Source organism: Lipotes vexillifer, unplaced genomic scaffold, assembly GCF_000442215.2.
Source record: "Lipotes vexillifer unplaced genomic scaffold, Lipotes_vexillifer_v1.1 scaffold408, whole genome shotgun sequence".
In the NCBI taxonomy this organism is placed as follows: domain Eukaryota; kingdom Metazoa; phylum Chordata; class Mammalia; order Artiodactyla; family Lipotidae; genus Lipotes; species Lipotes vexillifer.
In genome coordinates, this window is record NW_006787469.1 from 1128765 (window position 1) to 1141605 (window position 12841).

General features: G+C 61.5%; 1 protein-coding gene across 1 annotated transcript in view; it reads left to right on the top strand.

Moving 5' to 3' along the window:
* SPTBN5 (spectrin beta, non-erythrocytic 5) overlaps positions 1-9654 on the top strand; it is a 44068-nt gene extending 34414 nt beyond the window's left edge. Inside the window, 21 exon segments of the mRNA XM_007460201.1 lie at positions 220-323; positions 326-381; positions 615-806; positions 1080-1157; positions 1762-1934; positions 3075-3165; positions 3302-3383; positions 3386-3432; positions 4052-4189; positions 4269-4492; positions 4656-4842; positions 5036-5248; positions 5732-5934; positions 6052-6256; positions 6484-6678; positions 7589-7744; positions 7929-8146; positions 8317-8507; positions 8737-8912; positions 9082-9186; positions 9547-9654. Of these exon segments, the coding sequence (XP_007460263.1) occupies positions 220-323; positions 326-381; positions 615-806; positions 1080-1157; positions 1762-1934; positions 3075-3165; positions 3302-3383; positions 3386-3432; positions 4052-4189; positions 4269-4492; positions 4656-4842; positions 5036-5248; positions 5732-5934; positions 6052-6256; positions 6484-6678; positions 7589-7744; positions 7929-8146; positions 8317-8507; positions 8737-8912; positions 9082-9186; positions 9547-9654 (3142 nt within the window).
* The last annotated feature ends 3187 nt before the right edge of the window (positions 9655-12841 follow it).

Here is a 12841-nt window from a genome sequence, read left to right on the forward strand (position 1 = left end):
CTTTCCCTCACTGCTCTCGCTGACCCATCCCCTGCAGCGTCTCAATCCCCACCCTTCCCTAAGAGTCTTTCTCCATCCTTCTAATAACCATCTGTATCGCCACCCTATTAATTCCCAGCCCATGGGCCCTTCTTTGGCTGAGGGGATTCAGGGACAGAAGGCACTGGCGGGGGAAAGGGGCTCAGAGGCCCCAGGACTAGCTGATGAACCCTGTGGCAGGAAGGAGTCGGTGGATGCCTTGCACCAAGCTCAGAAGCAGCAGGCAACGCTGCAGGAATTGCTGATCTGGGCCCAGAGGCTGCGAGCTGAGATGGACACCCAGAGCACCCCCAGCAGCCTTGCGATGTCCAGAGCATGTTGGAGGAATGCCAGGATCGCAAGGTGAGTGGCCCAGACCCTGAGGCCTTTCCTGGGATCTCGCCTCCTCTCTGGCCTCCCCCTTACTGTGATCCCACTTTTCTCTTGGGTTCTTTCTGCGTCGGCTACCTCTGCCTTTCTCCTCTTCCCTCTAACCCCCTCAGTGGTCTTCCCCACCTCTCCTCCCTCCCACTGGGCCTCTTCCCTCCCTCTCAGGAAGCCTCAGCCTCTGGGATCTGAGCCCAGTCCTCTTACAGGCCGAGCTGGATGCCCAAACAGACAGCATCAGCCTGGCCCGAAGCACTGGGCAACGACTGCTTGCCGCCGGGCACCCACCCACCCCTGACATCCGCCAGGCCCCGGCTGGTCATCAGTGCGTGGAGCTGAACAGCCTGGAAGGGGCCCGGCAGGAACACCAGCTCCAGCTGCATCAGGCCTTGGAGCTACAGGTAGCAGCCTCCATCCCGCCCCCACCCCTGGGGCCTGTACTAAACCCACTGCCCCTCGTCAAAGTCAAAGCCAGAGAGGCTGCCGTGCCAGGGGCTTTTCCCATCACTCACCACCCACCACCTACCACTCAGCTCACCCATGGCAAATCTTGCCTGCTGTGGACTCCTTCTGTTGAGCCAGGCCCCAGGTCCCTGGTTTCCCACTGGGCCTCACTCCACCTGCAGCGACTGGACCCTCTGCTCACTTGCTCTTGCCTCTTCCTTTCTCAACAGCTGGCTCTGAGCTCTGCGGAGCAGGTGGAAAGTTGGCTCTGCAGCCTGGAAGCCTGCCCAGCCAGTGAGGGTCTCGGGGTAGGTGCCCAGCAGGAGTGAGGGAGTGTTTGCCAGGGCAGCATTAGAGATCAAACCAGCCAGTGCTGCCAGAGCTCCCCAGGCCAAGGGCATCTCCCGACCCTCAAGCACGTCAGTCACTGAGCGGTGGCTTACCCGTCCATCGCTGGCAGTTCTTATGCATCTGGGGCTGGGCCCTCTGTGGGATCTCAGAGTGTGAGCCTGTGGCCCTTGACGCATTCTTGCCTCCTTTTCCCAGCACCCTTCTCTCCTCTGCCCCCCTCACTTCCTTACACCCAGAGGTTTGCTTTTCCCACAACTGTCCCAACCCCTGTGGCAGGCAAGCCTGACTCATGGGGGTCCTCAGAGGGTGATCAGGGGCCGTTTCCTGTGCTGACGTAGCCTTACTGGGAGTGCAGAGGAGAGGGTGTCCCTGTTATGTGGAGGAGCTCCACCTGCCCTGGAAATTCTAACACTTGACTCTTATCCCCCATGCCTTTCCTGGTTGAGAATCGCTGCCCTAAAGCCAGATACAGCCTTGAGGGATCGGGGGGATGTGTCTGGTAGGAAAGTAGATAGCTTGGGACTGGGAGGGGGCAACCCTGTAGACAGTATCGCTTCCCAGGACTCCTTGCCTGATGTGGAAACACTGCTGTGGAAGCAGAAGATGCATGAGCGATACCTGGAGGCACAGGCGGAGAAGGTCAGCGCGCTAGAAGCCTCCACCCGCAGCCTGCACCAGGGTGGACAGCCCGAGGCCCAGGGTGCCCTGGGCCGGTGCCAGGCCATGCTCCTGAGGTACCTCTGGCTCTGGCTGCGGGAGCCGTGGGTGGGCTGGCAAAGGCAATCAGGCTCTTCCCTTGCCCTTGTATCCCTTAGCCTGGGCTCACCAGGCTTTTCCAAGGGCTGAGTTCAGGTGCCAGGGCCCCAGCGCTCCTGACCCTGCAGTGTGTCAACCTGTTATGGAGTCAAACAGCACATGGTCACTCAGCTGAGATAAAGGGGACTTTTAAAAAGAAGCACATGCTTAAGAAACTAAAAGAGAGATGACCTCACGAAATGGCAATACCAGAGCACAGCAGTTAGCCAGACAGCACTGAGTTTCTGTGTTGCCCTCTCACAGCGGGACTTGGGGCAGATTCCTCACAGAGTCTCGTGTCTACAGTGAGGGGATAAAAATACCTGCCCCTTAGGGTTGTGGTCAGGATGAGAAAGGAATCCTTGATGTCCCGGTGTGGTGCCTGGCACTCAGGGGGGGTTGGCATATTTCTTATGCTCATTTAACTGAAGCCGGCACAGCTATGAGACGCCAGTCTCTGCCTTTTTTCCACATAAAAGCCCATCTGGTTCAGCTGCCTCGTCCAGCCCCTCAGACGTTTAGATCAAGGCAGATTTGGCCAAAAGCTGGATTCCAGATTGGTGGGGGTCTCCGTCCTTCCCAGAGAGCCCACCAGGGCCCACTGTGTTTGTGGCTCCTGGGCTGATGCCCTGGCGGCCATGCCCTCCTCTTCCCTGCAGGTGGACCCCACCTGGGTACCCGAGGTCTTTGATTGACAGATGGAAAATGTTGGTTTGCTGGTCTCTGTCAACACTCCCTGCCCACCCCCGAGTCCCCTTAGGTGGTTCCTGGCAGGCCCGGCTGTCCCCCAGGACAGTGCCGTCTTGACCCCCTCCCTCTCAGGCTTCTGGCATCCTCTAGGGGGCTGTTTTCATTCCATCGAGACTCTCTGCATCTCCCCTGCCCTCCACACCCTTTGGCAGCCCCAGCAGGAGGAGACAGACTCAGGGTATATTGATATACAAGAAAGGCTGTCCTGGGCTGGAAGGGCACACCTATGCACGTGTGTGTGCGTGCTGCGTGTGCACACACACACACACCCATAGCAGCTCCAGGTCCCAGTGAGCAGACCTGAGGCCCTGACACCCTCCTTCCGGCAGGAAAGAGGCACTCCTGGAGCAAGCCAGGACCCGTCGCCGCCAGCTGGAGGAGCTCGGGCAGCTGCAGCCCTTCCTGCAGGGTTCCTACGAGGTTGACCGGCGTGGGGAGTGGTTGTGGTGAGAGAAGGGGCTGCCCCCAGGACAAGCCACTCTTCCTCGGGGCAGCCCAGAGGTTAGGGGAAAGGAGAGCCCTAGGCAGCAGGGCCTGTTCCTCCCGGTGTGCCCAGGTGGCCGCATGGCTGAGGGAGAAGAACCTGGTGGTCCTGGAAGAGGGCTGGCAGGACCCAGCCGGGCTGCAGGCACAGTTGCGGTGGCCGAGCAGGACACGAGTGTACACCACCAGCAAAGGCTGCAGACGGTGAGGTCTTGGGGACCAGGGATGGGCTTACAGGCCAGAGCAGGGGGTGACCCCACAGAGCCCTGGCAGCTGGCTCTGAATCACAGCCGTGGATGGCCGACCTTCGAGTGCTTTCTGCATACAGACGCCGTGCTAAGCACCAAAGGGCCATGAGACGCAGTGGCTTCCCTGGGTACCCTCCCAAAATAGTGCCTTTTCAAGAATTTTAAAGATGGTGTTTTGGCGTGATGGTTTTAACAGCTCTCTTGGACAGACATCAGAGGACAGAGTCAGGGTATGTAGCCAGCAGTCCTGTTCGTGTAGGAGTCAAAGTATAGCACCTTTTAAAGTTAGCCTCTTCCACCTGCCAAGAGCAGGCCCTGGCCCCAGGCTGCCTCTCTGTGATATAAGGTACCCTGCTAAGTATTTGAAATGTTTGATCTCATTTAAACAAAATACCCATTATTATCTCCATTACATGGATAAGGAAAATGAGCTCAGAGAGGTTAAGGAACTTGCCCAAGATCACACAGCTAGCACACAGACTCTGCAGCTGTGGGGCTGGTGGTTGGAGCCAACATGAGTGCCCTGACACCAGCAGTCCTGAGTCCACGAGGCGTGTGCCATGTTGTGGCTGTAGGAGGGGCAGGGGCTGCTGCGGGATGGCCTCACATCCTCAGAGACCATGCAGGAGTGGTTGCAGGAGCTGAGAGAACTCTGGGAGGAGCTACAGGCCAACTGCCAGAGGAAGGCAGCCAAGCTACAGGAGGCCTGTGAGGTGAGGCTGTGCGGCCCTGGAGCAGGCTGGGTGCAGCTCTAGACTCTCCCCCTCGTGCCCACCTCACATTCTACCCCAGGCCCTGCGTCTCCGGCAGAGCGTGGAGGAACTGGAGAAGTGGCTGGAGCCCGTGGAGCTCAAACTGAGAGCCCCCATCGGGGGCCCAGAGCAGCCCGCTCTGGACGAGCTCCTGGGGGCTCAGGGAGAGCTGGACAGGCAGGCCGGGCACGCACAGGCCTTTGTCCGGGAAGGCCACTGCCTGGCCCAAGCTGTGGAAGAGCAGGCCCAGCAGCTGCTTCAGCAGTAAAGCCGTCCCTCCTCTCTGCCCCCCAGCTCAGCTCCTCGGGGCCCTCCCTGCCCACGGTGAGGGGCACAGAGCGGGCGAGCTGGTATGTGGGTCACAGTGTGGCCCTGATCCTGACGACCAGGGTGTCCCCTGCCCCGGGCCTGCCCTCCACTGCTGCAGGTTCGAGAGCCAGCAGGCGCCCCTGCAGGAGCACAGGACAGCCCTGGAGGCCCAGAGCCCCCTCCTGCAGTCCTTCAAGGATGCCGACGAGGAGATGGCCTGGGTGCGGGAGAAGCTGTCCCTGACGGCCACCTGGGACTGCGGCCAGAGGCCCAGCGCCCTGCGGCGCCTTCAGGAGAAGTGCCAGGTGTGGGCCCAGTGGGAGGGGCGGGGCCGTCGTCAGTTGCCTGGGGCTGGAAGCTTCTCCCTGGATTCTTTGGTGGTCACAGGGGCAGGGTTCTCTCTGGGGGCAGCTGTGGGATCCCACCGGGCCTGAGACATGACTCTAGGTCCCCCCAGGAGCACCCAGGAGCATCCCCTGTCTTCCTCCGACTTGGCAGAACCTGGAGACTGAGATAAGCAGCCCCAAGGCTCTGACCCGGGCGGCGGTGGGCACAGGGTGCGAGCTGGTGCAGGCGGGGCACTTTGCTGCCCGCGACGTGGCTGCCCAGGCGCTGCAGCTGGAGGATGCCGTGGGCCGCCTGCAGGCAGAGGCTGCACAGAGGCGACAGCAGCTGCAGCAGGCTCAGGAGGCCCAGCAGTTCCTGATGGAAGTGAGGGGGTGTGATGGGGCACGAAAGGGTGGGGGTTGGTCATGAGGACACCCAGAGGGTAGGGTAGGTAGGGCTGGAAGGTAACCCCGAGGTGGGGCTCCGGGCTCTCTGTGCATCTTCTGTCACCTCCACTAAGTTGTCTCCTGCCCCCAAGATCTTCCTTCAGCATGTTTCTCAGGAAACAGCCCACTGGGTTGGGTTTGGTTTGGTTTGGTTGTTTTTTCTAAACCGATGATTCTCAATCAGTGCTTCACATCAGTATCACCTGGAACTTTTAAGAAGTGCTGACACTCAGCTCTATTCCAGACCAAATCAGAATCTTAAGGGGTGAGAGCCAGGCAGAGCCACTTGTTAAAACTCTCAGGTGATCCCCATCAGCCAAGTTGAGAACCACTCACTGCTCTAAATCTCGAGGCCATGAACTCAAAGTTGGGAGCCCTGGAGGGTATCGCCCAGGGAAACCTGTCCTCTATGTCACCCCAGCTCCCAGAGGCAGAATCCTGGCTGGAAGAATGGGGCTGTGTTCAAGAACGGGACATTGAGGATCTAGGCCAGAGTGCCGAGGCCACGCAGGCCTTTCTGCGGTGGCTGGAGGCCACCAGGAGAGACCTGGAGGGGCTCAGCACACGCATCGAGAGGCTGCAGCAGACAGCAGCCCTCCTCGAGAGCAGGCAGAACCCAGAAATGTGCGTTGGAGCCAGACCCAAATAGGGAGGAGCAGGGAGGGGCTCTCCCTACAGAGGCACGAGGCCGGTCCAGCCTGGAGAGGAAGGGCTCCAGGCGGATTGTCCTTCCTGCTGCAGCCCCAAGTTGCTCGCCCTGATGCTCGCAGTGAGGGACACCCACTCGGGGCTGTTGCAGAGAGCGGAGGGCAGGGGGCAAGGCCTTTGGGAGCAGCTGCAGCTCCACCAACTGGAGCGGGAAGCCCTGCTCCTGGGCGCCTGGCTGGCCAGCAAGGTGGCCTCTGCCGAGTCCCAGGACTACGGGCAGGACCTGGAGGCCGTCAAGGTGAGTCACTCCTGAGCAAACCTGGAGGACAGTGGATTGAGTGGCGCGCAAGGGCGGGGAAGGGGGAGGGGCCGCGCAGGAAGTGGGGGGCTCTGGGAGAATCCCCGTGGTCCTAGACGCAGGGCCAAGGGGCGCCAGAAGTGGCAGATACTGCCGAGCCCTTCAGTAGCTTTGAGAGCTGCTGGACGCCACCTCCAGAGTGACCTCCCTGGCCCTACACCCTGCAGGCGCTGGAAGAGAAGTTCGACGCTTTCAGAAAGGAAGTCCAGTGCCTGGGACAGGCCAATGTGCAGGCCCTGCGGAAGCAGGCAGGCTCCTTGGGATGGGCAGCACCCAGGTGCTCTCCCCAGATCCAAGGGCAGCGGAGTCACATCGAGGCCATTTGGGAGAGACTGGACCGGGCAGTGAAAACCCGCACACAGGTAGGTGCCCCCAGTCTCAGCCAGGGGCAGCCAAGGGGCTGGGACAGCTGGGTAATCTGCCTGGGCCAGGGACAGGCAGCCCCACCGTGTCTGTGTGTCTGTGTGTCTGTGTGTGGAGCAAGGTGGCTGCCTCCAACTCCCAGTGCCAAGCAGATCAAAAGTCGTAAAGTCTTCCACCTCCAGCCCTCTCTGAGTCTCTCCACCGATTTGGTTTCCCCCTGGTGCAGCTCACACCTCCAGGGAGAAACAGGAAACATGTCTGGCCAGGTCCTGACCCGCGCCCCCAGAGCCCCCTCCAAACATAGGCTTCAGGTTTATTAAGACACAGGCCCCGTTGGTCTCTTGTCCTTCAGCACACCCGCTAACTGCGCAAGATCGCTCCAGCCATTCACGCTTCTCATCTAAATGCTCTGAGTGGATCTGTGTGCTGAGGACAACCTCAGCGTTTCTCCACGACCTTTGCTCTCAGCCACAGCTGGCAGTTTCTAGAAAAGCAGTCCAGGTCCCCGAGCCCCTGACAGAGCCTGCAGCCCAGGGACGCCGCCTCTGAGCGTCCTGGCCAGGCAGCCTCCTGAGGCGATCCTCTTCATCTCAGCCAGATGCCCCCAAAAGAACGTCCTCCCTCCTGTGGACTCATTCCCACCTGCTTCAAAGCCCCCACCTCTGCCCCTCTCATGAGTTGGGCACTGAAGACCCTCTCCTCACAGAATACCCCAGGGCCCTACCCCGTCATCAGTAACATCACACACTCACAGAGCAGCTGCCACATCTGGGACATTTCCTGTACCCGGTGGTCATGAACGAGTCACCAAGCCCCACGGACCTCCTTGTTTAAAAGGAAGTGGCCCGGAAGGCTACATCTCCAGGGAGAGAGGACCCTGGCCGGAACAGGCCCTCCCTCCTCTCTCAGAACCTGGCCATGGCCCGTGAGGTCTGCGGCTTTGAGCAGGTAGCAGCCGAGCTCCGGGGCTGGATGCAGGAGAAGGTGGCCCTGGTGGCAAGAGATGCCTGTGGCCGCAGCCCGGTGCCGGTGCAGACCCTGCAGCAACAGCACTGATGCCTGGAGGTAAGGGTCCACGCCCCGTCGGCTGCCCGTCTGACCTCCTCCCCTGGGTAAGAGGACCCCAGAGGTGGGAAGGGAGGTCCTGCATGCCCAGGCTGTGGAGGTGGACTTCCCAGAGAGGACGGGTGCTCCCTGAAAAGGAGCAGGCATCGGGTTGCCAGGGGGTAAGGCCTGATTCTGGCTGCAGGGGGAACTGGCAGCGATGGAAAAGGAGGTGGCCCAGGTGCAGATGGAGACCTGCCAGCTGGGCCAGCTACACCCTGTGGCTCAGGAGGGCCTGGCCAAGCAACTGGCTGAGGTTCAGGAGGCCTGGGCCACCCTGAATGCGAAGGTCCAGGAGCGGGGTCGGCAGCTGGAGGAGGCTGCCCAGGGCCACGCCTTCCTCGGACGCTGTCGGGAACTGCTGTAGGTGGCATCCTGCCCCGGCTGTTGGCTCAGCTCCGCCCTGCAGGGCGGGGGTCACCCCAGCTCTTTGGGGGGCTGTAGTCCCCATCTCCCTATGCAGCTCATGCCGTGCCCCCCACCCCAGTCTGCCCTCCTGGCCCTGATAGCAGCTTCCCCTCCCTGCCCCGCAGAGCATGGGCTCAGGAGAAGCAGGGGCTGGTGTCCTCAGAGGAGCTGGCTGGGGATGTGTCTGGGACCGAGCGGCTCCTGGAGCTGCTGGAGGAGCTGGGGCAACAAATCAAGGGGCACTGCCGTCAAGCCCAGGATGTACAGCAGGAAGGGCAGCAGCCGGTGGACAATGGCCGCTTCATGTCCCTGGAGGCACGAGCACAGAGATGGGTCTGGGGCTGAGCTGGGCGCACAGCCCAGTTACCCAAGGCCTCGGAACCCTGAGCAGGAGCAGAAGGCCAGGCAGGGGGCGGAGAGAGGGGGGCAGAGACGGGGAGGGTCCAGGCCTCACGGTCTTCCCTCGACACCTCTGCTGGGTGCTCCAGCCCTGCCGCACCCCGTGGCTCTGCCTGAGCATCTCACCCCCAGCGTCCCGTCCCCGATGACAGAGTGCCTGCAGGAGCTGGACGGTCGGCCGCGGGCACTCAGGGAGGCCTGGGCCCTGCACCAGGAGCGCTGTGAGGGGAGCTGGTGTCTGCAGAAGCTTCAGCAGTGGCTGGACCAGGCCAAGGCCCGGCTGGCCTGCCGGGAGGACCTCCTGCTGGACCCCAACTGCAGGGTGAGTCGAGGCCCTGCCCCTTAGCTGGCCGCACCGTCTGGCAGCTACAGCCAAGGGCAGATCCTGCTGCTCCCCTGCACCCTGGGCCCCCGGCCAGGTTGCAGAGGGTGAGGGAATGGCTCTCTGCACCCCCGAGGGCTGGGCCACACCCTGGCTTGCTTCTCCCCAGCGCTCGGTGTCAGATGTGGAGTGGCTGCTCCGCAGACACCAGGACTTAGAAAAGCTGCTGGCTGCCCAGGAGGAGAAGTTTGCTCAACTGCAGAGGAAGGCAGGGGTGAGCGGAGGTTGAAATGAGGGTGCACTGGGCGATAGGGGCCTGGGCGCCCATGTCGGGGGGCGGTCCTGGTCTCAGCCCGAGAGTCAGGCTCTCTCCAGGCGCTGAGCCCACATCTGACCCTTCAGGAAAGCCCTATTCTTGCCCTTGCTGGCTGTCACATCCTGTCGCCCACATCTCCAGGTAGGCTAGGGCGCCGTGTGCACTGGGATGAGAGGGAAGTCTCCTGAGCTGGAGCAGGAAAAGATGAAGAACAGTGAGGACACGGGGGCTCTCTGGGTGGGAGGCACGTGGGGAGGAGAGGCTGGGGCATGGAGCCCCCAGAGCCCTGGCCTGGCTCCCCTGGCTCCCCTCCCGAAGGTGGAACAGAAGCCACAGATGAAGGAGCTGAAAGCCGGGAGAGGTGGCAGCGGGCTGACCTCCTTCCAGCAGAGCCCTTGGGAAGCTGGTGGCCTGGAGCACAGCTGACCGAGACAGCACAGCTGCAGCCACGTGTCCCCGTCGGGCCTCGCATACCCTTCGCCACCACTGTCTCCCTGGAGAGCGCGGCAGGGACCGTCGGGGTAGGAAGCCCACACCCCGAGCCAGCACTGCAGTACCAGGGACCAGGGGGTCCCCAGGGATGAGGAGGTTGGGGAGGGTTAGATGCCTCGCCCACCTTCCAGAGGGGGCCCCTGGCCTCTAAGCTGGTCACAGTGTTTCCTGGGCCCCATCTTGCATTTTCAGGATGCAAAGGGTGCCCCTGCCATGGGGACTTTTGGAGCTTACGTAGGAGCTCCTGCCTGGGAGGAGCCAGGGAAGTGCCCGGAAACTCCTTCCGCGGCAGCTGCCCTCCACAGAGCCCCTTGAGGGCTCAGAGGGCAGCGGGGCCTGGGGTGCTCGAGTTGTGGTGCCCACCGTGGCAACTGGACAGTCTGGCTCCCCGGGGTCACTTCACAGCTCCTGTCCTCGCCCAGGTGGGGGTGGGCCCCTCATCTTCCTCTTCCTGGGTTCCCTGGAAGTTTACCCCCTGGCTCCCTCTTTCCCGTGGGCACCTTGGTCCAGTCCAGTCCTTTCCCTGGGAGCCTCTGGAGATACACAGTCAGGCTTTGGTGAGGCTGGTGCAGCCTCACGCCTTCTCTCCACAGCCCGGCGTGAGCCCCAGGGACGGCTGCCCTGGGACCTTGGGGGGCGGCTGCCCGAGCCTGCTCCAGGACGAGCGGATGGCAGCCAAGGTACCGGGCAGTGGGTGGGCGGGCAGAGGACAAAGAAGGACCCACAGGGAAGAGCAGAGACAGCCGTGGTAAACTCTACCGCTCATTTCTCCTCAGAACGCGGCTTCCACAGCCACCCTTGACCTCGCAGAAGCCCAGCGTGAGAGGCCAAGGGATCATCAAGATGGAAAACACACTTTCCCCTTAAGGTGAGGGCCATGTCGGGGGAGAGACACGCTGACTCGACAGGCACAGCCCCCCAAGGGCAGCTGAGGGGGCTGGAGGCAGCAGTACCCCCACACTGGAGGCAGTTGGGCTCATGACTGGGCGGCAGGCTGCCTGCGGTAGAGACCGTTTGCAGCACCATCCGAAGGGCAGGCTGAGAGAGCTGGCATGGAGCCCCGAGCAGCGCGGCAGGCAGGCTCCAGGGGAAGCCTGGGGAACGGGGCGGGCTTGAGGGGCATTGATTCCCTGGGCCCCAAGCTGCTGGCATTTGATGTGTCCTTGGAAGTTTCACATCTACTATCTCTATGCCTGAGAGGTAAGTGGGAGTTTTCTTTCTCGATTTAAGACCCAGAGAGGGTAAGCAACTTGCCAGAGATCACATAGCTAATTAGTAGAAGCGGAGCCAGGCTTGATGCCCTGACAGCCTCCCGGTTCTGTTCACCCACTTTGGAGTCTGACTCCCCTGAGCCCTTCCCTCAAGGATCTTCATGGGCTTCCCCATGCTCTGCTCTGCTAATGAGGCCTTTTCTAACCTTGTAGTCTTCAAACAGCTCTGAACGCACCTCCCTTGGGGTGTCTTATAGACGGTGGCCAAGCCCAGCTCTACTGCTAGGAGGAATACACAGAAAGCACCCCTTAGACCAGAAATCTTTCATCATTGTGGTCTGACAGGCTCCGTGTGGAGAGAGCATTTAGGGGCCCCACCTGGGAGTCCCTCTGGATTCCTGGCTCTGTTCCTTACACTGTGTCTGTTCCCCTGGGATCTCCCTGAGGCTGTCCTTCCAGAATCCCAAAGGGACCTGAGTTTCTCCAGGCTAAGCCTCCCTGAGCCCATCGGCATTGTCTTCCAGGAGGCCGGATGCACTGGGGGAACCTGCCCCCGAGCGCTGGGCCTGGGCTGCCTCTCAGCGTGGGTAAGGCTTGGCGTGTGCGGAGCCGCCAGAAGCAGGTGCCTCTTAGACTAGACCGTTTGGGCCGCTATAACAAAGATACCACAGACTGGGTAGGTCTTGAACAACAGACATTTATTTCTCCCAGTTCTGGAGGCTAAGAAGTCACCTCAAGGCCTCTCCTCTTAATACCATCAGCTTGGGGGTAGGAAGGAGCAGGCATGGAGTCTGCTGCTGTAGGTGGCCAACCCCCGGGCCAGGCTGACTGCTGTTCTTCCTTGGCTCTGCAGCCCCCAGTCTGAGCCCAGAGCTCCGAGCCAGACCCTGGGGCTTCCCAGCTGAGTGCTCTGCTGAGAGGGTGCTCGGCCCAGCCGCTCCGCTCAGGTAGGGCACCTGGGTGTGTGGGCGGGAGTCCTGAGACCCCATGACTGGCACAGACGCTGCCCTCTTAAGCCCAAGGAAGGTCCTGGGACTCAAACTACACTGCTCAGCTGTGGGGCCACCCCCACCCCGTCACGGTCTCAGTGACGACAGAGTCCAGACCTGAGGCTCCCTTTCCCCCCAGGTTCCCCGGCCGCCCCCACCCTCCTCGCCGATGGAGACACAACTGCGCCGACAGCCACCCTCGGCCACCCTCGGCCCGTGGGCTCCCGCAGAGGAAACTGCACGAGGCTCCTGCCGGCTGTCTTGCTCAGGCCAGAGCCACGGTGGGTGTACCCAGCTTCCCTCTGCACATGCCAGGAAGCCTCCCGGGGGCCAACACACTCTCCCCCTCCTCGCTCCCCTCCCGTCCTTCCTCTCCAAGATGCAGCACTGCTCGCAAGGCGGCCAGAGCCCTCCCGCACCCCTGCTCCTGCCCCTGCTCCATTCTCCCAGCTTCTCCCCAGTCCAAGGACTAGGTCCCTGCTCCAGGGGGGAAGGGGAGGAGCCTTACTATCCCAGAGAGGCGGGAAGTCAGGATGTCACCCAGACACACACCCGTAGACCCCAAGACCCACACACAGGTTCACACACACAACGGACCTACACACAATGACACAGTACACAGACTCCACACACAGCCTTGTGCCTGAGGAATCACTCACATCACAGCAGGGGTGGCAGCCAGTTGTGGTGTCTGGTGTAATTATCCACTCCTGCAGGGCCTACAGCTTCCAATTTATGATTCAGATGATGTGCTGCTGAGTCAACAGGCCTTATCCAGGACATGGTGGCTTCTAAGGTCATCAGAGCAGCCATTTCTTCTGCTCTGTGCCTCCAGACACATGCCCAGGGCAGACAGCGGTAATGAGTTGGATCATGGGAACCAGTCATCTCCCATCCCACCCCCCCACCCCCACCCCGCAC